At 31.8% G+C, this 22,518-nt stretch overlaps 1 protein-coding gene across 1 annotated transcript; it reads right to left on the reverse strand.

Moving 5' to 3' along the window:
* Positions 1–1,686: 1,686 nt before the first annotated feature.
* Positions 1,687–13,676, reverse strand: LOC148273315 (uncharacterized). Its single transcript, XM_088238912.1, has 8 exons — positions 13,650–13,676; positions 9,413–9,679; positions 8,985–9,081; positions 7,191–7,321; positions 6,381–6,419; positions 3,941–4,186; positions 2,872–2,968; positions 1,687–1,919 (listed from the first exon to the last, which is right to left on the reverse strand). The coding sequence occupies exons 1-8, from the start codon at positions 13,662–13,664 to the stop codon at positions 1,783–1,785; spliced, it is 1,029 nt and encodes a 342-aa protein (XP_088095038.1). The 5' UTR covers positions 13,665–13,676; the 3' UTR covers positions 1,687–1,782.
* Between the last annotated feature and the right edge of the window lie 8,842 nt (positions 13,677–22,518).

The raw sequence follows: 22,518 nt of genomic DNA on the forward strand, positions 1-22,518 counted from the left end.
TAACAAACAGAACACGGCTTTGATACACGATGGAACATCCATGACATATTAATACAAGTAGACATGCCACGAACCTTAAAAAAATATTATACTTAACTATGGATGTAAAATTACGTAATTTTACCAAAAGGCGCGGTAAAATACCGTAATTTACGGTAATTTTCGGTAATAAACGAATATGACGTACTAATTTTGATTTTTATACGAGTATGATTAAAATACGAGTAGCTTTGTTATAGGACACGTTTTAAATATAGGACGCATTTAATTCAAAATAAAAAATAATCCGTACAAAAAATCTGCAAGCATAATTTCACAACTAACTTTAAAGCTGTAATTTTTTTTTATCACTTTTGTTTATGGCGAAGTAACCCTGAAAATTTTATTTGGCTAGATCTAAGAAGTACCGCTTTACCCACCGTTAAACTACAGGGAGTCTTTCTAAGTTCTGACCTTTCTCTTGACGCTAAAATAAGAAAAACGATAAGTTTATGCTTTTACCAGCTGAGACAGATTAAATGCATACGCAAAAATTTGCCAGTTGATGCCGCCCGTCAATTAATAAATACGTTTGTGGTGTCTAGAGTCGATTATTGTAATGGTATCTACGCAGGTCTACCAATGAATAAAATGACTCGCCTACAGTCTGTATTGAATGCCGCAGCGAGTCTTATTTTTGGAATCTCTAAGTTCAGTCATATCACTCCACTACTTCGGGAATTACACTGGCTACGTTTTCCACAGAGGGTGGAATAAAAACTCTGTTGGCAAGTCACCGCACAACTCTGCTCCAGAATATCTAAGGGAACTCTGCATTCCAGATGAACTAGCTGACAGACGTCTTACGCTTAAATCAGCGTCGAAAGGAAAAGTTATTATACCTCTACGCAAACAGCGCACTTAATTCGCGAATGCGCATTTGCGGTCGCAGGCCCTACGGCGTGGAATGCTCTCCCAGCAGAGGTCCGAAACTGTGAGAGTGAAGTGATGTTTCGGAAGAGACTTAAAACCCACTTGTTCTCTAAATCATTTGAATAAATCCTTAGCATGTGGTGACAAAGTTCAATGTTTTTCTTAAATTAAAAAAGTTAAAATTAAATTGATTTCTTTTTATAATCACTTTGCAAAGCGCCCTTGAGGTATTATATTACGAAAATTGCGTTATATAAGTTATACATAATAATAATAATCATGTCAAAATGTGAACTTGAATAGTACAAGGGTCATCGATATTTTTTTTTTTGCATCAAATACGTACTTAAAAAGTTAGCTAGCTTATTTTAGTTAGACTACGCAACGATACTAAGTAAAAAAACAAGTTGGCTTGATAAAAAGATGGGATTGTGTCAAATTAAAAACACAAAAACATGTTTTTTTTTATGCTAAAAAGGGGCTTCATTACTCACTTTGCATAGACTACACGTTTTAATATTTTTTTAAACCATGAATCGCTTTGAAAAATATTGCGATGAATGTGCCAATAATCTACGATAATTATATGAAAAATATTTTTACGAACACGTAACCAAATTTTATTAAAGATTCGAATGCACTATACTTTTATTTAATTAAGTGAAATATTTTTGAAAATAGTGCTTTTAACATTCTTACACATTTTGAAATTTCCATCACGTTTTTCAAACATGAAATAAAAATATGGAAAACAATATTAAAATATGCTAGAAATTTATTTATCAAAAATAATAAGTATATAAAAAAACTACAAGAGAAAGAGTTAGGGATTGTTTCCTTATCACAGAGTCGTTGAATGCTTTTGGTGAATCAATAGATATGATGATGGGGCATGTGGTGGATTGTCGGTCCAATCTTCTTCACCTCAGCCTGGAAGCCGTGGATATCGTCAGCTTTGTAGTTTACGATGCGGACTGAACCGTCTGGCTCCACCAGAGAATATTGGCCTAAAATCAGAAAAAAATATTTAGATTACATAACGAAAGAAATTTAAAAAGTTGTAGAGGCTTGAGATTTAAACCTTGGGGTACGCGAAAAATGATATCGGCAAAAAACGTAACTATGCGAAATCATCATATTGTTTGTTAAGGGCATAATTCTGTAGCTTGGATCTAAATGGGCCAATTTCAGATTTTATACTTATCTCGCCAACATTTTGTAGAGGTTTAATGTCAATTCGCCGTTGCCTAGTATGTAGGTGAAATAATTCAATTATATGAATCTCACCCGTATAAATAAAGGTTTCAGCTCTTTAACTTCACAAACATCAACAGATGAAAGAATTGAAGGAATATAGATGTTCAAATATAGGCAGAATGGTGAATGTTACACAGTGTGTAAAGTGGCCACTAAAACCAGCCATTGAGAGGTCATAAGCCCTGTAGATGCCTGGACTTCTATATTACCTTCTCTTAAATGTTCTTCATCTCTGTTGTAATATGTTAATATAAACAGCTCCCCGGGGAGTTTTTGGACAAACTCAAAATATTGTTTATATAAATTATGGTGGGAGCAAGGTATTTCCTTGTGGGTTTCCAGAAAAAGGTATCGAAATACCAAAAATTAGTAATTTATATATCACTTTTTCTACATTTTTCCGATGATGAATTAAAAGCTAATGTATTCGTGGAACGATAACGTTACTTTTGTGCAAATGATCCAAACACATTTTTAATATCGTAGAATAAGCATGTTCAGAAATGAGTTTATTTTTCAATACCAAGACATAGTTTAAAATAATATGAAGGTGCATGAGATTGGGTTTGTAAACCAAATGGGTAGATTCCCAGTATGGTGGATTTAAATTGTAACTCAAATAATAAATGAAATAAAACAAATGGCTTTCCTGGGTTAATTTCGCAAAACATACTACAAATTATTGATCAAATAATTACATACCCTTTACAACACCTCCGTCTCTCATTTCAGATTGGTTCTTCACGTCTCCTGTGTGATGATCTTTTACTCCATAATCGTAAGCATAATGGGGATGAGCCTGAAAAACACATATCATGTTATTAGAGAAGTGGAAAAGTTAATTCCTTCTTAAATTCATTTTATTTTAACTAACGTCTGCCAAATTACCAGCATGCATCTTCCAAAGAGCAGAGATTTTACTATTGTTTTCAAGAGATGAAATTAATTTCATGTACCGCTTTGCTGTCCAACTTTCTAGTATTGACGTAAATATCTAATCATCATAAAAATAAGTTGTAGCGGTTCAAATATCGTGAATTTTTACAAAACGAAATAATTACACTACATAGAGTTTTCACAAAGCGGAATATCTACATATTTTTTTGGGGTGTTGAGTTTTTTTAAATAAAATAAAAATCACAAGCAAAACATAATTTCGGTCAAGAAAAAAGAAGTATAAATTATTATATAAATTAATGTATAAATTATTATTTAATAATAAAATAATATTATTTGAAATATATTTTGTTATCACTTTATTTGTGCTATTATGTATGTAAAAAATACATGGGAGGTAAATACCTAAATGTGTATATTTACACAGGTACTTAGATATGTCAGTACACATAATTTTACAAAAAATCAGTTTAAAATGATTTCATGCAAAAGTAAACTTATTTAATTCCCAACAGAAATCAATTTTCCATATATTCCTATCACAAAAATATGTAGATATTTCTTTTTTGTGAAAATTCGTGAATTTAGAACATTTTTATAAATAATTTTACTTATTCTACATTGTTGATTTTTAGTACATGTGTAAGAATTATATAAATCTAAAAAAGGTAATTTTTATTATATTTAAAATCGTAATAGTTTTATTTTTAACATAAAAAAACGTTCTCCTGAAAAAAATACATTTTGTAGATATTTCGCTTTGTTAAAACGGCCCTTAATTGTGACTAAACAACGAAAAAATAAAAGTAATTAATTAATTTGTGAATCCTTGCTTAGCTTATAGATACTTTTACATGGCAAAATGTGTACTCACGTAATGATCGGCATAATGGCCGAGTCCCATTCCGCCTCCAATCCCTCCGTAGCCCAGCCCACCATAGCCCATCCCCAGGCCGCCCACGCCCAGGCCGGCCACGGGCCCGATGTGGCCCAGATGGCCGATGTGGCCCAGGTGGCCGACGTGGCCCAGGTGGCCATGGCCATAGTCCCGGACGATGTTGCTGTGGGACACGGCCGGGTGGCTGCTGCACGCTGCCACGAGCGCTAAGCAGATGGACAACTAAAAAAAGATTTTACGATTTTATTCCAACCAACGCACTGTGGGTACGAATGCTCAAAACACGATAAAAAATATTTTTCGATGGTTTATTACAAAAATGTCTTTTAAATATTATTTAAATAATTTGTAAGGTTCCGCCGTAAACATAGGCACTAAATGTATCTAAGTAAAAATGATTTTTTTCCACTACCATCAAACATTAATCTGTGTACTATAAATATTTTTTTCGCAACGGTAGCAAAATTTGAAAATTTCTAAACAAATATGCATATTATGTTTATTAAAAATATACCACTTGCTTAACAATTTAATGAAAAATATTTTTTTTTAATAATCGGTAAAATAAAACTCGGAGATTCGTCGCAGCACGCCAATATATAATACCGTAGAAAACATAATGTCTATCCTGCGTCCGTATATCAGGGCTGGTATACCAAACGCTCTCGCAACCGTAGAAAAACCATTTTGTAAATACACGAGATAAAGTGTTTTCAATGGCCGCGAGAGTGGTTCAGAATAGCACCCCTGAATAACTATCGACGTGCTAATAAGCGACGTGATAACAATTTCTCACCATGGTTGTTTATCGTATTCGCGATCACAATGGAACATCCGAGAATACCTAATATTAAATGTCAAAATATTTACTTTTGGCGACGTATAATCCTGCTGCGCAATCACATATTTGAATTTCACCGGTGTAAATATGGAAAATATTCCAAAACTGCTATTTTTATTTATTTAATTATTATTTATCATGCGTTTAGCCGGCGGTCGGCAAGCCAAAAAATGACAAGAAAAGCAGTCGCCATAGTAATTATAATTTAATTTTCACTTTTTTTATATTAGATACTCCTTACTATTTTGCAAATGCAATATATTGTTTTTTTTTTTTGCCAGTGAACTGTATTTATTTACGAGGAAAACAAAAAACAAACCGACACAAGCGTTGACTTAGAGATTACACATGCGTTGACTTATGATTGCGACAACTTAAACATGACGCTACGTATAAAAACGCTATCGTATGTGATGAGGAAATGCTTAATTTGCACTAAAACTATAAAGGAATAGAAGAAACATGGATATTGTTTCGTTCGTATACACCAGTGATGGGTCGACTATGACACGTGTGTCAGAGGTGACGCGCCACGACATTTTGGGTGACACGCGTCGTTTACGGATGATCTTCGCCCATGAACCAGCCATGCGCTTTCTTCGTTTACTAGGCTTACCTTATTGTTATTATTTTATTTTTTTAAATTATTATTTTTACTTTTTTGCACCACAACACGCCAGGCCAAGTTGCTGTGGTGAATTATAACAAAACACACCCAGGCTTGTAAAAAACACATTAAATTTCAACGCTTATCAGTTCATGGTTTACCTCTTCGTTCTAATTCTCAAGGCACTCTTTTAATGCCCATCCACAATTCCTCTTTCTTTTCTAACTCATATAGTGTCCATGCGGCTCGACTGTGGAATCATCTCCCATCCACCATCAAAGATGTTACTACATTACATCTGTTTAAATCACGTCTGAAGAAACATCTCCTTTCTCTTCTTTAATCTCTCTTCCTTTCCTTTTTCCTCTTTTTTCCTTTTTCCCATTGAGTAATAGTTTTGATTTAAGTTAATTTGTAAACAAATACGTTTATTTCGTTTTTTATATATCTTTAGCTTTTTAATCATTTTTTTCTATTGAATATGTTCTGTAACTTGAATTACAAAAATAGCACTTTTATTTTATTGGTTGGTTTGAAGAAATTACCATTTGGCAATAAGCCCGCCAATGTACAAATAACATTATGTACAAAAGTTAAATAAAAAAATTAACTAAATTTTTGTATTTTTATCGGAAATCAAACCTAGAACCTCTCGATCGTCAGTTAAATTTCTTAGTCACTACACTACGGAGGGAACCTTTATAACTCTTTCACATTTATGAGGGCTGCAAAAATATTAAAAATCCTAGATGTGACACTGCCCCCGGATTAAGCAATATTTTTTTCTAAATTTTGACGCGCCGAGCTTCATAAAAAGGTTGAACACACAGGTTGTTTCGAGTTTCAGTTGATCGTTTCCACTTTTCGAACTACGCAACCATTATTTCAGAACAAAAACATCTAATGTTGTTCTGATATGTAGCAGGATTAAGAATGAAAAAATTGAAGAATTAACTGTTTTTTTTTACCTTAATGAAAGCCATTTTAGTAAGCTGGTGTTCTATAAACTGATAAAAGTTTACTGATAACTCTGTTTCTAGGAAGATGGGTTTTTATACTCTAGTTTGTGGTGGCGTGTCTATCATACATATTTTACGCTTGTTTGACTATTGCCGAAACTGCATTTCGGCAATCTAGTTCGATAATTGGCTTCAAAACTGCAATCATCACATGCCTTTACCATGGTAATGTAGAAATTAAAATGTAGGCTATAAAAACAATATCGCGTGATAAAAACTTGAGTATGCAAATTAATGTTAACAAAGGTCCAGTTGCATCGAAAAAAGGGTAAGTTAAAGTTAAACGATTGTTATGTTTTCATAATTTTGACGAAAACGTAACCGTCCTTCGTCTTCTTCTTCAGCTTTTTTCTCTCTACGGCTGGATATAGGAAAAAAAAAACATTAAAATCAATATTTCACGTCCACTCTGTCAGAAATCTAACACAGGGCCCCAAGAATGACATATTTATCTCCACTTGATTTCCTTAGTCAGGTATAATTCTGAGAGCAGCCAGCGCATTGAAAGCAGTCGTCCAGGGTTCTGGTTATTTTTCAAACACAGAACTTTATTCTTCATCCACCTGAATACGGAGTATTATGGATTTTAAAAAATAGGAACGATAGTAAAGGGGGAAATAGAAAACATAATCACATTTTAGTTAAATCATTTATAGATTCAATTGCAATACATTTTTTCCATAAATATAAACGTGAGATAGTCGGAAGATTCGAATTGGTTGTATGTATAAATAATTTGAGATCAGTTTAGTAATGTTTATTGTAGTATGGTGGAGACGGGTGGTAGGAAGGTCCAATCTTCTTGACTTGAGCGTTGAAGCCGTGAACATCATCAGCCGCGTAGTCTACCACGCGGACAGAGCCATCAGGTTCCACCAAAGAGTACTGGCCTAAAATATTATGGAAATCAATCGTCTGCTTTAAATAATGTCAACTAAAAATAATATGGGACCAAATTCCCGTCCCTGCGATACACTCGAGTAGATCAAACTCAAGAAAAAAAGAGATGGATTTCACGTGACTTAATTCAATGCACAAACTAAAGATCGACTAAACCAAAAAGCGAAATACATCTCCTAAGACGCTCCTAGTGAGCAAGGTACTAAAAAAGGTAAAATTTGTTGAGGTATTAAATAAATAATAATTTATTACAATAATATTTTGAGTACGTCTAAGGGCTAAATTCCGTCCTCTAGGAAGATATTAAGATTGATCTTTTATGGAAAATGAAAATATACAGGAATTATAACTTGTCATTGGCTGGTTATTTCTTTAAAAATAAAATCAACAGGGTTATGAAATCTCTAATAGATTGGCATTAATTCTTTATAATACAATTGATAAATTCAACCTAAACAATCTTAGAATTTATTCAAATATATTCGTGGCATGATCTACGCAGACATAGCAAGTGTCATCTCAAGTCTGGAGTGACAACACCGCTTGCTTCTTGATGCTTGCCTTTGTTGTAGGAACACGTGAGCAGTACTGTTTAGTGAGATTTTGTTAACTGCTCTGAGGATTCTTGACAGAGGGGAAAAGAATCCGACGTTGGTTCTAAAATTTCCCACGGCAAAGATAGCATTGGTACGCGCGTAACGGTGAGGTTGGTGAAATACATTAAGGTTAATCTAAGCGGTGATATCATGGGCTATATAGTTAGATATTATTTTGTGCGAGACTATTAAACCAGCCAAAATTCTTCTGAACTCTAAAGTGAAAATGTGAAATTATTTTATCTATTTCTTGAAAAATACGTTGAACAGGTTTTTATAATTAGGAGACCATATTATGGAGTTAAATTTAAGCAAGCTACATTGAAATTGCAATTTTTGGGGATTTGAATAGCTTAGAGATTAGCAAAATAAATCTACAGGTTTAAGATGTTCTATAGATGTAATCAATGTGATGGTTGAATTTAAGTTTGTTATTAAAAAGTATCCTAAGATCTCGAATTGTCCCAACGTTCATTAATATTGTGTTGTCGATTGAATAATTGAAAACGATTTTATTTATTTTTCTTGTAAATTTAATAGACTTACATTTATTTTTCAAAAGTTGTCCCAAAATCTCTGGTCGTCTCGACGTTTATTAAAATCATGTTTTAACACTAATATTTTTTATGTATGAAGCACTTACTTTGTGGAACATTATTATTTAATTTATTAAAATAAAATAAAATCACTTTGTTTTTATGTACCACTTATATTGTTTATAATTTGACAAGCAACTAGTTTCGCCAATACTATGCCTTCTTTAGGGTTAATTACAAACTAACATAACATTTATTCAATTTTCACAGTGAGGGTAGAGTGGGCGTGACTACGGAAGTAGAGAGGAGAGAGGGAGATGTCTTCTAGTATTGCCGAAACTAGTTGGTTGTCTTATTATAAAAAATATAAGTGTTACATTAACAACAAAGTGACTTTATTTTATTTTAATATATTAAACACTAATATTCACCATCACGCCTGTGTTTGAACATCCACATGTCTTAAATGAAACCATCTGTTGACTATTGTTAAGTAAAGTATTTAAACTTTAAAAAAATACCTTTTACAACGTCGCCATCTCTTATCTCATGCTGTGATTTAACGTCACCAGTATGGGGATCATTTACCCCATAATCAAAGGCGTATTTAGGATAGTCCTGTAAGAAATCACATACATTTTATACATTCGTCCATTTAAATAATATGTTTTAATAATTTGGGACCACCTGTGATTAGTTTTATTAATTTCGCGACATTTTAAAACTGATGTGTTTTTTTTACCAAAAGGGGGTTTAGTTAATTCATTTAGCATAAAAAGCACGTAACGTACACACATAATTAATTTCGCGTGATAATGAAATTAGCAAAATACGACATCACCATTCAGCTCTAAGGACGCGGCGTAGCGATGCACTTTCAAGACATTTTTTTACAAAAATTGGCTCTCGGAGATAATTTAAAAAAAATAGATATTGGCGGTTAACTTACATAGCTATCTCCTGAATACCCTCCATACTTCCCGTGTGCCCCAAAGCCAAAGTTTTTATATCCATTATAACCTAATCCGCTGTAGGCGATGTTATTGAAGCCATGGCTGTACCCGTCGAGGTATGGAAAGCCTTTGTACCCTAGTGATCTGTATCCACCATAGTCCAAGGAAGGGGAGCCAAATCCTTGAACCAAGTTGCTATGAGAAATGGCGGGGTAAGCGCTACTTATCACCACCATCAGGCAGAGGCAAAGGCAGAGAGAAACCTGCAAAGTGTACATTCGTTTTTAAAATTAAAAATCATGACTATTTATTTATTAATATACACGGCACGCAGTGCCTTTTACTTTACAAAAATACAAATTTAATTTAATATAAACACTTTAATATAAAGTGAAACAGAAAAAAAAATCAAAAATTATTATACAGATGTTCTTTAAACCCTGTCACATCCGAAACCACGATGATCAGTAAGGACAAAAAGACATTTTTTATTATTTTATTTTATTGAAATAAACGGCACTAAGCGCCTTTTACATTAGTTACAAATACAATTAAATATACATACATGTAAGCATAAGTAATACAGAGCATTTAAAACAATATTATTAATTAACAAATTAAGAATGTCTAATAAAAGAATAAAATATTACCAGTTATAGAATTATCGATAAAAAAAGATAATTTGGTATTAGAAATACTTTGAACCAGTAAAAAAAAACTAAGAAAACAATTTTGAGAACATTAAAAAAAATCAAAAAATATATGTATTATTACTGTTACTATTTATATACATATACTAAATATATGTATATAAAACTAATACTTAGGTAAATAGTATATATTTATGTATAAACATTTATAATTATGTAAAAAAAATGATGACGAGAAATATATTGTACTTATAAATTAACAAATAAGCATATTAAAAAAAATATATAGAACAAAGAAAATTTTAAAAAATAAAATCTTTAAAAAAACAAATGGTTGCTTACTTCTGAAGGGGAGAAGTCAGAGGAGCGCGGCGCAGTATCAGACTCCCCCCTTCCCCCAATCGTTTCTCCCCTGCGGAAGTAAGCAACCATTTGCTTTTTTTGATATTTTGTTTTTTTAAATTTTATTCGTTCTAAAAAAATAATTTAATGTGCCAATATGTCTTCTTGCTCACACTGATCATCGTGGTTTTGGATGTGACAGGGTTTAATGAACACCTGTACAATAAACAATTTAAACAATGTGTGCATGTGGGTGTATGCACATGTGTGTGTATGTGTGTATGTATGTATATATATGTGTGTATGTATGTATATATGTATATGCGTGTATCAAAATGTGTATACGAGTAAGTTTATATTTTATTAGTCTGTGCTTTCTATTAACTTGTAAACTATGTTGTAAATGTAATTGCCTAGCTTGGAACGGGGTATGTACCTTTGTTAGCTGAGTAAAGTGAACATAAAATTGTATTTATGATAAAATGTATAAATAAATAAATAAAGTGACACATTTCTTGTCATGCGGTTACAAGAGTAGATCCCAGCAGAATTAATCAATGACTTTTGATCAGAGGAATTTCTCTTCTGTGGCCCCAAGAGTGTTCAATGTCCTAGATGAACATATTAAGTTCTCCAAAACGAAAGCCATTTTCAGAAAGAGTGTACGAGTTTGGATTTTGTCGAAGGGAAGAGACCATGCAGGAGACTGCTGCGAGATATTGCATAGATTTATATACTATTTTTATTTTTATTATTATTTTTTTTTTTATTTGAAAATTTATTTATAAACCCTTACGGATTATTACATTCATATTACATAAAATAATATATACATTTTCCATTTATACTCTGTTGTTCAAGATAATATTTTTTACATCTTTTGAAAAGTTTGTCTGAGTCTTTTGTTTAGTTTTGTCTGGTAGTTTATTATATAATTTCAGTCCCTGGTTCATTAGTCTTGATTGTCCTTGTCTTGTTTTAGAAAGTTGTGTATGGTATTTGTCTGATATTCTCGTATTATGTCCATGTTGACTACAATTTTTTACTAGTTTTAGTTCTTCGTCTACAATTACATTAGTGGCTAATTTATGGATAAATTTTAATGATTCTAGTTGAAAGAGTTCAGTTATATTTAATTGCTTAGTTTGTTTAAAAAGTTCTCTAGTTGCAGTTAAATAGGGAAGGTCATACACTAACTTTAATATTTTATTTTGTTGTCTTTGTAGTCTGTTTATGTCATTTTGATATCCTGCTCCCCATAATAGTTGCGTATAACATATTTTAGTTTTTACATAGGCTTCATACATTAGAATTTTTTCCGTTTTTGGAACAAAATTTTAGATTTTTAAAAAGACTCGATAATGTCGCCACTTTGCTAATTAAATTGTTGATATGAATTGTCCATGTTAGTTGTCTGTCTATTGTTAGTCCTAAGTATTAAACATGTTCAATTTCAGTAAGTCGTTAAGCGTGATGGCCAGTTGTTTATTGAAATACATGTTATGTTTTTGAATTTTTATTTTAATATGAAAATACTTCCACTTTTCATTATGTTGTATCCCAACTCAACACATGGCTCTTGGCCTCATAGAGTTAGGGATATGTTATTATCATTTTGTTGTAATATATGTGTATTTGCATGAATAAAAAATATATAAAACAAATAAATGAAAAAAAAAATTGCAAAGAGCAATGAAATTCTTTTAAACCCTAAACAATAAATACATGTAATAATAATAATTTCAAATAATAAAAAAATGATCCAATAAAGTTTACACGTCACAATAGTATTCAAAATGAAATGAATGAGTGGATCAGGCCAAATAGATAGAAATATGTTTTTATTTATAGTGTTTTTGTTTGTGAGTTTTATGTGTTTTTATTATGTTTTAAAAGTGCTTGATGTTTTGATTTAATTATGGCATGTTTCAAAATTATATAAAATGTCTCCCTCGACACGGGACATCTAAAGTAATACATGAATTGTAAAAGAACAAATGAAATAAACCAATAAAAGTTATCAGAGAAAGCACAAAAATCTAACAAATGTAAATTACCGTCAACCATATTTGACGTGATTAAATTGAGTAGATTTATATATATCGGATTTTTTTTTATTGTTTTTCTTTATTAATTTATTTATCTATCAATACTTAATTATTGTATTTTTCTCTCAATTCACTTCATGAACATGTTAATTTAATTTTACTACTTAATATTTCTATTGTGAAAAATGTATAAAGACTTTTTTTAGAATAAACTACTACTACTACTACTACTACCATCACGCCATTTCCCCGTAGGGGTAGGCAGAGAGAATGGACCGCCACACACGTCTATCCTGGCATACACTCCTAGCCTCTTCCACATTCATACATCTTGTCATACATGCCCGTCGGTTCTGTCTGCTTTTGACATGACCAGACTTAAGATTTTGGTTTATCTGATCATGCCACGTCTTCCTTGGTCGTCCTCGTCTAACGTTGCCGTTCATTTTTGCCATATATACTTGTTTTACCATTCTCTCGTCGTCCATTCGTTCTACGTGACCAAACCATCTCAGAGACCCTTTCTTAATCTTATCAATTATACTTGTCTCAGATTTACACTCTCGCCTGATTTCATCATTCGTAACCCTGTCATACATTGATTTCCCACACATTCGTCTAAGAGATCGCATTTCAACCGCGTTCACTCGGCTTTCATCCTTCCTCTGCCAGTTCCATGTTTCACTTCCATACATAAGTGTTGGGACTAAAACTCCGTTGTGCACTGCCAGTTTAGCTTCGATTGACATATTTTTATTAGAAATTACTGTGCTTAGTGCTCCGTTCATTTTCATTTTACTATTTTATTATATACTATTTTATTATCACAAACTATTTTATTATATTTATATTCTGTACGCATTTCATTAAAATATTGTTGTTTTTTTTTTTAAATACACAGTAAAAATCCACCCGGCACGATAAAATAACATAGGGTGGATTGTTTTTTATCGTTTTACATATTCAAAAAATATGTATATTTATTGGCAGATAAACGCACTAAACAATACACCTTGAGGTCGACTAATCTCTACTCGATTTTCTCTCGCTAAATTTTTACCTGCGAGTAGAAACGAAATAAATGAAACGAAGAAAGAAAACAGTAAATTTAAGTATCTACCCACCCAATTTTACCGTGCCGTGTGGATTGGCACAATACGTGTGAAATGGTCCATAAGTAAATGTTACCATACCTTAAAAAAATCCATTTTGTAATCCTGTCTGGTGAGATGATAATTTGTAACTGGTGCAATATCAATTGTCTCGCCTATATATAGTAAGAAAAAATAACAATACCAGAGGTGTCTGCATTTGAATATTTTATGTGCGTATTTCGATATTGTCCAAAACTGGCAAATTTTTAAGATACCGTAAAACGGGGTGAAATTAAAATTGGGATCTTTAATCGACAATATTTGGAGTTTATCCAAATATTTGTAAATAAAATACTCCCTAGGAAGTCAATGAAATTAATATATTACAGCAGAGATGAAAATTTAGAGAAGGAAATATGAAAGTCTAGGTATTTACAGGGCTTATGGAACTGTCAGTTGCTGGTTTTTAATAAAAAAAAATCTCAAAAACATACAAAAATTAAAATACAAATTATCAAGTCCTAATGAACTGCCTTAATGCAGTTCGTCAGCGGGTGGTTATAGTTAAGTTTAAATATATATAAATAATCTTATCTCTTAAATTCTTTAATAAATAAAAACTCTAATTACTATGGAAAAAAAAAGAAAATATGTATTCCCATGCGTATTGAAAATATGTTACACGTAGAAAAAAAAATTGTCCAAATTACAAAGTTAAACACAAAAAAAATCTGAATAAAAAACTACATTCTAAAAGCCAGATTTTCAGTATACGTCTTTCTCTTGAGCCTGATAAGTTTTTCTGTTTTTTTTATATTTAATGGAAGCATATTATTCATTTTTTATATATTATTGTACTCTTGTTTTTTTTCCCGTATTTATTATTAAATTTAGGGAGAGCTTGTCTATCTACACTAGTGAGCCGAGTATTATATACATGCTCCAATTTATTTCTATATTCAGATAGAGACGCATGCTGAGAAACCAGCTTGGACCATAATAAAGCTCTAGCGGATAAAATATTTATAGATTTATACAATAAGGAACAGTAGCTAATTTATACACTGTGTAACATTCACCATTCTGCCTATGTTTAAACATCCACATTTTCTCAACTCTTCCATCTGTTGATTTAATGAAGTTTTTTTTGTTATAAAAAAATAAATATTTGTGTTTTTATGATTTACCTAAATATTTGATTTTGAGGACCGTTTTCAACGAGATGTAAATAACTCATTATTAGAAAATGGGAATCAAGTTAGGGTAGAGTGTGATTCGAACCACGGACCTTTAAGCCGCGAGTCTAAGACACTAGCCACGGGACTTCAAACAGATTCAAAGTCAAATTAGCTGAAACCTTTATTGTTAAGAAGAGATTCATCTAATCGAATTATTTGCAACGCCTGAAAACAATTTTGGAATTTTAAAACTTTATAACTTCACTGAAATCAACAGATGGAAGAATTGAAGAACTATAGATTTTCAAACATAGGCGAAATGGTGAATACTTGACAGTGTGTAAAATGGCCACATAAACCAGCCAATGACAGGTCATAAGCCCTGTAAATGCCTAGACTTCCATATTCCCTTCTCTAAAATATTCTCTTTCAGCAATCACCAATGTTTCAACCAAATTTCAGAATGCCTACCATGCAAGAGATCTCGGGTTCGATTTCCGACATGGTTGATATAAAATATTTATTCAGAAGGGTGTTTTCACACTAGAACATTGCATAGTCTCCGGACTGGCACCTGAAGCCTAAGACTGATCATCGTACCTTCATGTAACAAAAATGATCAAGATACGCTGCGATTGGTGTACGAATGCAGTGTCCTATGCACCATAGGTGCAGAAAGGTAATGATGATGGTGATTTTATTCAGTCTTATTTTATTTTATTTTATTTCTTTCATTAACACATACGGCAAATCTGCCTTTTACAAACATTTATAATATTAACATATTTGGTTTTATTATTAAAAAAAAAAAAATATATAAATTACCTTTTACCTAAGGTTTATAAACAAAAATTAAACCTAAAAATGTTACAACATATTCAGTAGAAGTTTAAACAATTTAAGAATAAATGTAAAAATCAAATTAAATAATAAATTGTTTTAAAGTAACATAACAAGAAAATCGTAAAGTACAGTTTCATACAGCTGGGCAAAGTAAACAAAAAATTGTATATATGATGAAATGTATAAATAAATAAATATAATTACCATTCACTATCTTTGAAAAAGTTCAAAAGGTTTGGTTCTATAGGAATAATATCCTACACTAAATATATCTGATACGTGGGAACAACTATTGCCGAGTTCATGAAGTCTGTTCAATACGACATTACAAGTATACACTTTCCGTGAATTGTTGCTACAAAACGGTGGCACCTGTCTAGTCATTCTTGCAGGCACCCTGAAGTTGATGAGAGATAACAGTTCAGGTGAATACCATACTGAATTTACAATTTTGAATACATTTAAAAGGTCTATAATTCTTTTTTTATCGTTAAGTTTTTACAAATTTAACCTAAAAATTCTTGTTGGATAGTTAAAATTAATGTATTTTAGTCTCCGTTCACCCCGGTTTACTGTATCTACATAATATTACGATGATATTACAGAAGTCATAAAGTCAACGATGCGTTTAGAATTATTTGAAGGCCAATCATTTATGGAGAATTCAATGTTTTATATTATGTACATAGATACAGGTATCATAATTCATTCATGTTTTGTAAGTTTCACCTGATTTATTGCCTTTTTTCCATGTTTATTTATTTTAACTGTAAAGTATGTAACTCATTTAAAACGATGTTTTTTTCATCCGAGCGGCTATATGTTTAATTATTTTTAGTAAGTACAAGTTAGTACTTCATTTATATAAAAAAATAATTTAAAGAGCCACTATATATGGCCACACAGCCAATATATATAGTTTGTCTTTAGAAAACATTAGGTATGTCTATCCTGCGTCCGTATATCAGGGCTGGTATACCAAACGCTCTCGCAACCGTAGAAAAACCATTTCGTATGTAAATACACGAGATAAAGTGCCTTCTACGGCCTCGATAGTGGTTCAGAATAGTACCCCAGAAGCTCAATCACAAATAACTATCGACGTGCTTAAAAGCGACGTGGTAACAATTTCTCACCATGGTTGTTGATTGTATTCGCAATCACAATGCAACATCCGTGAATACCTAATATTAAATGTCAAAATATTTACTTTTCTAATCCTGCTGCGCTATCAGATATTTGAATTTCACCGGTGTAAACATTGAAAAATTTCCAAAACTGCTATTTTTATTTATTTATTATTTATCATGCTATTCATTGCATTTAGCAGACGGTTGGCAAGCCAAATGTCAAGAAAAGCAGTCGCGATCGTTATTATAATTTAATTTTCACTTTTTTGTATTAGATACTCCTTACTATTTTGCAAATGTAACATGTTGTATTATTTTTTACAATAAACGCCGATGTTTCGCCAATGAACTGTATTTATTTACGAGGAAAACAAAAAACAAACCGACACACGCGTTGACTGCGATAACTTAACCACATTCATTCATTCATTCATTCATTCATTCATTCATTCATTCATTCATTCATTCATTCATTCATTCATTCATTCATTCATTCATTCATTCATTCATTCATTCATTCATTCATTCATTCATTCATTCATTCATTCATTCATTCATTCATTCATTCATTCATTCATTCATTCATTCATTCATTCACGGACATTTTCCATGTATACAATAAGGTTTAAATATTACAATAAAAGAATAGTTTAAAACATTTTTAAAAAAAAGAAAGAAGCATTGACAAACATAAGGGACATCGAGACAAGATCTGGACTATTTATTTAGTGCTCGTTTAAATCGTTGTAAACTTAAACCAAACAAGTCCAGATCTTGTCTTGAGTTAACAATACGACAAAGGCGGGTCATTGGAGAATTTAGGCCATGTTCATTGTAATCGCTCAAATGCTTAGCATGTTTTTAAGCACGACGATAGTTATTTGTGATTGAGCTACAGGTTTAACCAGTGGACCCCCGAGGATGAGGCTGCTTTCACATAGAATGTGTGTAGGTGATTCCTCATCTGCACTGCAAAACCTACATCTAGAAGTTTCGGAGAGGTTTATTCTAGCAAGGTGTTTGTTCAATCTGCAGTCTCTAGTGATAACCCTCACTTGATTTCAGATAAGGACTATCAATAATGCTTGTACGTTTGGTAAAGGAAATTAAACTATGAAAGGGAGTCTTCGCACGATTCAAAATAGGTTTGAGATTTACGATCGGGAAGTTTCGGGAATCTATTTTTTATCCTATCTAGTTGTAATATATAAATTGTGTATCGAGGATTCTAAACAACAGAAGTAAACTCAAGATGGCCGCGAACGTATGCATTGCATCAAATTTTGAGGGATGTGGATGTTATGAATGATCGAGTGATGCGTATAATAAAGCCCAGGCTTCTGTCAAGTCTTATTTAAGGATGAATGTAAAGTAATCAGTCTAACGCTTCATATTCATCAAATATTGAAGTTTCAAAAAACCTTTAGAATCAATATTTTACGTCCATAATTCCAAAAATCGACCTCGCGAAACACGTTAACCACTATGCAACGTGACGGATTTATTTTATCTCGATTTCCTTGATCAGGATTTTTATTTGAGAGCAGCCATCGAATCAAAAACACTCGTCCAGGGTTCTGATTCTATTTCACATACGTAAGTGTACTCTTTAACCGCTTGGACGCATAAAATTAATATCAAGGCGATCACCACTGCGTTTCAGGTTTCAGTCTAGTTTACGACAGAAAAAAATATAAGATTTTAAAAAATCATAAAAAATGTGTGTATCAAAAGCACTGACATGAATGAATAATCGATCAACCCAAAGTCACTGACGCGTGCAATCTCAATCAAAATATTGAAATTGCATAATTGAAAAAAAAACTCTATGGTCAGTCGTAATGGCCATGCATTTTATTTCATAATTTTAGTCTCTGCCACGCAATATTAAGCAAGCTTTTTTCTCTAAGTGCGTGAAGGTTCGCCGTGTTTATTTATACCCGTCAGGCCTCATTGGACTTCATACTGCAAATGCATGGATACAGTAGTTGACCGAAAAAACGAAAAAACGAAAATCATTTTTGATTATGTATTTTTTGTACATGATACGTGGTATTACAATCAACTTGGGTGTAATGGAGAGTATTTTTCAGTATGTTCCTAAAGACTGCCTTAGACATGGGCGAAAATCGACTGTTTGCAGAACCAGCCTGCCAATGGTGATGCTAGTAGGAAAAGCAATGTCTTTGCTTGAGATAATTCGTTCGTTGAGTGGCGCTATAAACAAAAAACAATTTTTGTTTTATGTGTTTTTTCAAAATGTATTTATAAATGCATCTATGTACACCGTAGATTTCATAATGTATTCTAGATTTAGTATACCCACGCACAGGCCATACCTATGTGGGATTTTTTTGTTTTTATAAATGTATTATTATTATTAATGGTGTTTTTTAACACATTAACTGAATTATAGTCCTTAAAATATAGCTTGATTAGAATGACAGCTGTCAAACTAATTTCATTAGTGATCAAATCGATTTTATCAGTTATTTTATGCAATCATGAAACTCTGTTTCCGAAAATCGATATAAAAAACGCAAAAACAAGCCTATTATAGTGTGTTTAACACAATTATTCACCAAAAAATTAGACATTTATACTTTTTTTCATGAACAACATCAAATGAATTATTTTTTTATTCGATCAATTTACATTGATCAATTTGTCCCATTTCTAACGTTTTTGCGAAATGATGTAACCTTGTAAGAACGTCGTTAATAATTAGGCTTATTGTAGTTTTTTTTAGTTTGAAAGCTGATTTTATATATTAATGTTGATTTATGTTTCAAGCATTGTATTAAAAAAATAAATTAACACGCCAGATACAAATGATTGTTCGTGTGTCAATATAAATAACTCCTTTGAGGTTACTACAAAGTTATGTCGTCAGTTTTTCTGACAACTGTCATTCTAATCATGTTACATTTTAAGGACTATAGCAGCAATCACTTTCTCAGGAAGGTCATTCCGTTTCTCCACAACTCGGTTTTCAGGAAGTTCTTCTTGGGGTTGGATGAGAAGGAGGTAGTGTTGAGTTTCAATGAATGATTTCTGAGATGGCGGTTTTCATTTATAGTGAACATTGATTTCAACTCGGGTACATTATATTGCTCAGTTAAGATTTTGAACGTTTCAATCGAGTCACCACGCTGCCTCCGCTCTTCCAGATAACTAAACCCGAGCTCCCTTAAGCGGTCCTCGTATGATTTATTTCTTATTTTTCTTATGCTAATAAAGTTATATATTTTGTTATAAAAAATATAACAAATGTAAACAAAAATACTGTAAATTAAATTTAAAAAATAACCAAAATCGAAGAAAGCGCGTCAAAGTCGATCAAAAATCAAGGTTATGCTCACGGTGTTTGTTTATCATCGAGGCGTTGTTAGTTATGAGTACGTGCTAACGGGTCAAACAGAATAAGGAGTATTACCAGGGCCGCGATCATGAACGGCTATATTCTTAAGTGTATATTGAGTCGGTATAAACTAATATCGATATTTAGGTACGAAAGTGTGTATATTTGTTTAACAATTGAAAGTATCTTCGTCGGTAACCGGTAATTGAACATGTTTAGAAAAAATAATGTGAACATTTTCTATTTTTCATACAGAAAACTAATTTTTACTTTGTAGATAAAATTGAAGATACATATATTTTGACTTCCCATCAGAATACGTACAATGGTCCTCGATTACAATGAGAAGTTAATATTTTAATCTAAAAAGTAAAATTAAGTTTTTTTGTATGGAAAGCAGAATATGCATACATTTTTTCCTTTTAAACATGTTCGATTAAAGGTTACCGATGCAGATACTTTAAATGTTCATGCAAATATACTCATTTTCGTACACAAATATCGATTTTTCATTATAGGCAGTCGAAGATAACTTTATTAACTTCCCATGGTAATGTAATTTAACCACTTACCGGCTTTTTATGTCTACCGGTTTCGAGATGTACTCGCCTCTTCATCAGGACACTCACTACACCAACACGCAAATACTAAAATACACTTTCACCTTTACTATCACCATGATATATATATTTTTTTCATTTTTTTTTTGCACCACAACAGGCCAGGAGGCCTAATTACAGTGGTGAATTACATTACAGAACAACCAGGCTTGAGAAAAATCACATTTTTAATTTTTGTGTTCTCACCGGGAATCGAACCCGGAACCTTCCGTGCTTGAGTCAAGCGTCTTGACCACTACACCACGGAGGCCGCCGCGATATAAAAAGTATTTACGAAATAATACATAAATTACATGCAGAGTTAAAGGGGATGCAAACACCACCAAAATTTATTCTGAAATCAATTCACATCAAGATTGCTCTAATTTTCAAGAAGATCTTATTAGGCTAAATGAATACTGCAAACTAAATCACCTTAAACTAAATACTAATAAATGTTATGTAATGACCTTCACTAGAAATAAAATAAAAACTAATTTTAACTACACAATTGATAACAATATCCTCTCTAGAGTAAACGAAATTCGCGATCTTGGAATTATACTTGATTCTAAATTAACTTTTGAAGCTCACATTAATGCAATCGTTAAAAAAGCTTATCAAATGTTGGGTTTCCTAATTCGCATAGGCAATGACTTTAGTAATATACAAACCATTAGACTATTGTACTGTACATATGTAAGAAGTCAGTTAGAATTTGCGTCACCTGCCTGGAACCCTCATTATAAAAAATACATTAATCGAATTGAATCTATTCAATCAAAATTTATATCATACTGCAGATTTAAATTAAGGGTTTCAAAAAATGAAACCAATGAATTTCTCACTCATCTTAACCTAAAACCACTGAAAACCCGTAGAAACGTAGCTGACCTTGTATATCTGTACAAAATTATGAATAATCAGGTTGACTGTCCCCAGCTCCTATCCCTAATTGGTTTTAGGATCCCTGTAGCGCAGACCAGAAACAAAAACCAATTTCATATTTTTAAATATAAAACTAATGCTTGCCAAAATTCTTATATTTGTAGAACTTGCAATCTGTATAACAATAAATTTAACCATATTGATATTAATAATATAACATGCAACAATTTTAGAAAAGTAATTGAAAATCAATTTATGTTTCACTAATTTTTTTAATTTTTTATTTTTTTTAAATATGTTTTTTAATATTCTCTTATATAATATCTTATTTAACCGAAATACCTATTTGTGCAGTTACATTGTGTATGGATATGTACATGTGTATGTGAGTTTGATATTTGGTTAATTATTATAAACACTTTATTTTATTTTAGTTTTTGAGTTTTTTATTTTTTATTTTTATAATTATTATTTTCTTCAATTAAGTTGTTCTTCTTATAAGGCTCAATAATTATCGCAAATGTTATACTCGCTGCATATGTATGTATACTTATTATTATGTTATCCGCACTGTAAAATGTACATACATATCTAAATTTAATATCTATTCTTAACTTCTTATTGGTAATATTTATCTTTTAGCTTACGAGAAGGCCTGTAATTGGATCTTAATATATAATTTAACCTACACTGTAATTAATAAACATTGTAATCTGTTGGCTTTCCAAAATAAAATAAATAAAATAAATAAATAAATAAATGTCCAAACATGCACTAAAATTAGGTCAATAATATTCAGCGATATGTTTGGAGGGGTGAGGATTAAGGAGGAAATTAAACAACATGGAGGTATTTCACATTAAAAAAGCATTAAAAATAATATTCTCCTAGTAAATAATCAAATGTGTCTGCATTACCCCTTAGCTCCTCCTCCCTAATCCTCACCCCTACAAACATCGCTTGAATGTC

This window comes from Micrasema longulum, unplaced genomic scaffold, assembly GCF_059751315.1.
Source record: "Micrasema longulum isolate JH-2025_06_02 unplaced genomic scaffold, ASM5975131v1 h1tg001995l, whole genome shotgun sequence".
In the NCBI taxonomy this organism is placed as follows: domain Eukaryota; kingdom Metazoa; phylum Arthropoda; class Insecta; order Trichoptera; family Brachycentridae; genus Micrasema; species Micrasema longulum.

Bases quoted from the DNA above. Each gene is read 5' to 3' on its own strand.
- LOC148273315 (XM_088238912.1), bottom strand. The intron at 4,187-6,380 runs GTAAAAAAAAAC...ATCTTTTTTTAG, and splicing joins CTAAAATGGCTTTCATTAAG to TTGTCCATCTGCTTAGCGCT. The intron at 1,920-2,871 runs GTATGTAATTAT...TTCTGATTTTAG, and splicing joins AGACGGAGGTGTTGTAAAGG to GCCAATATTCTCTGGTGGAG.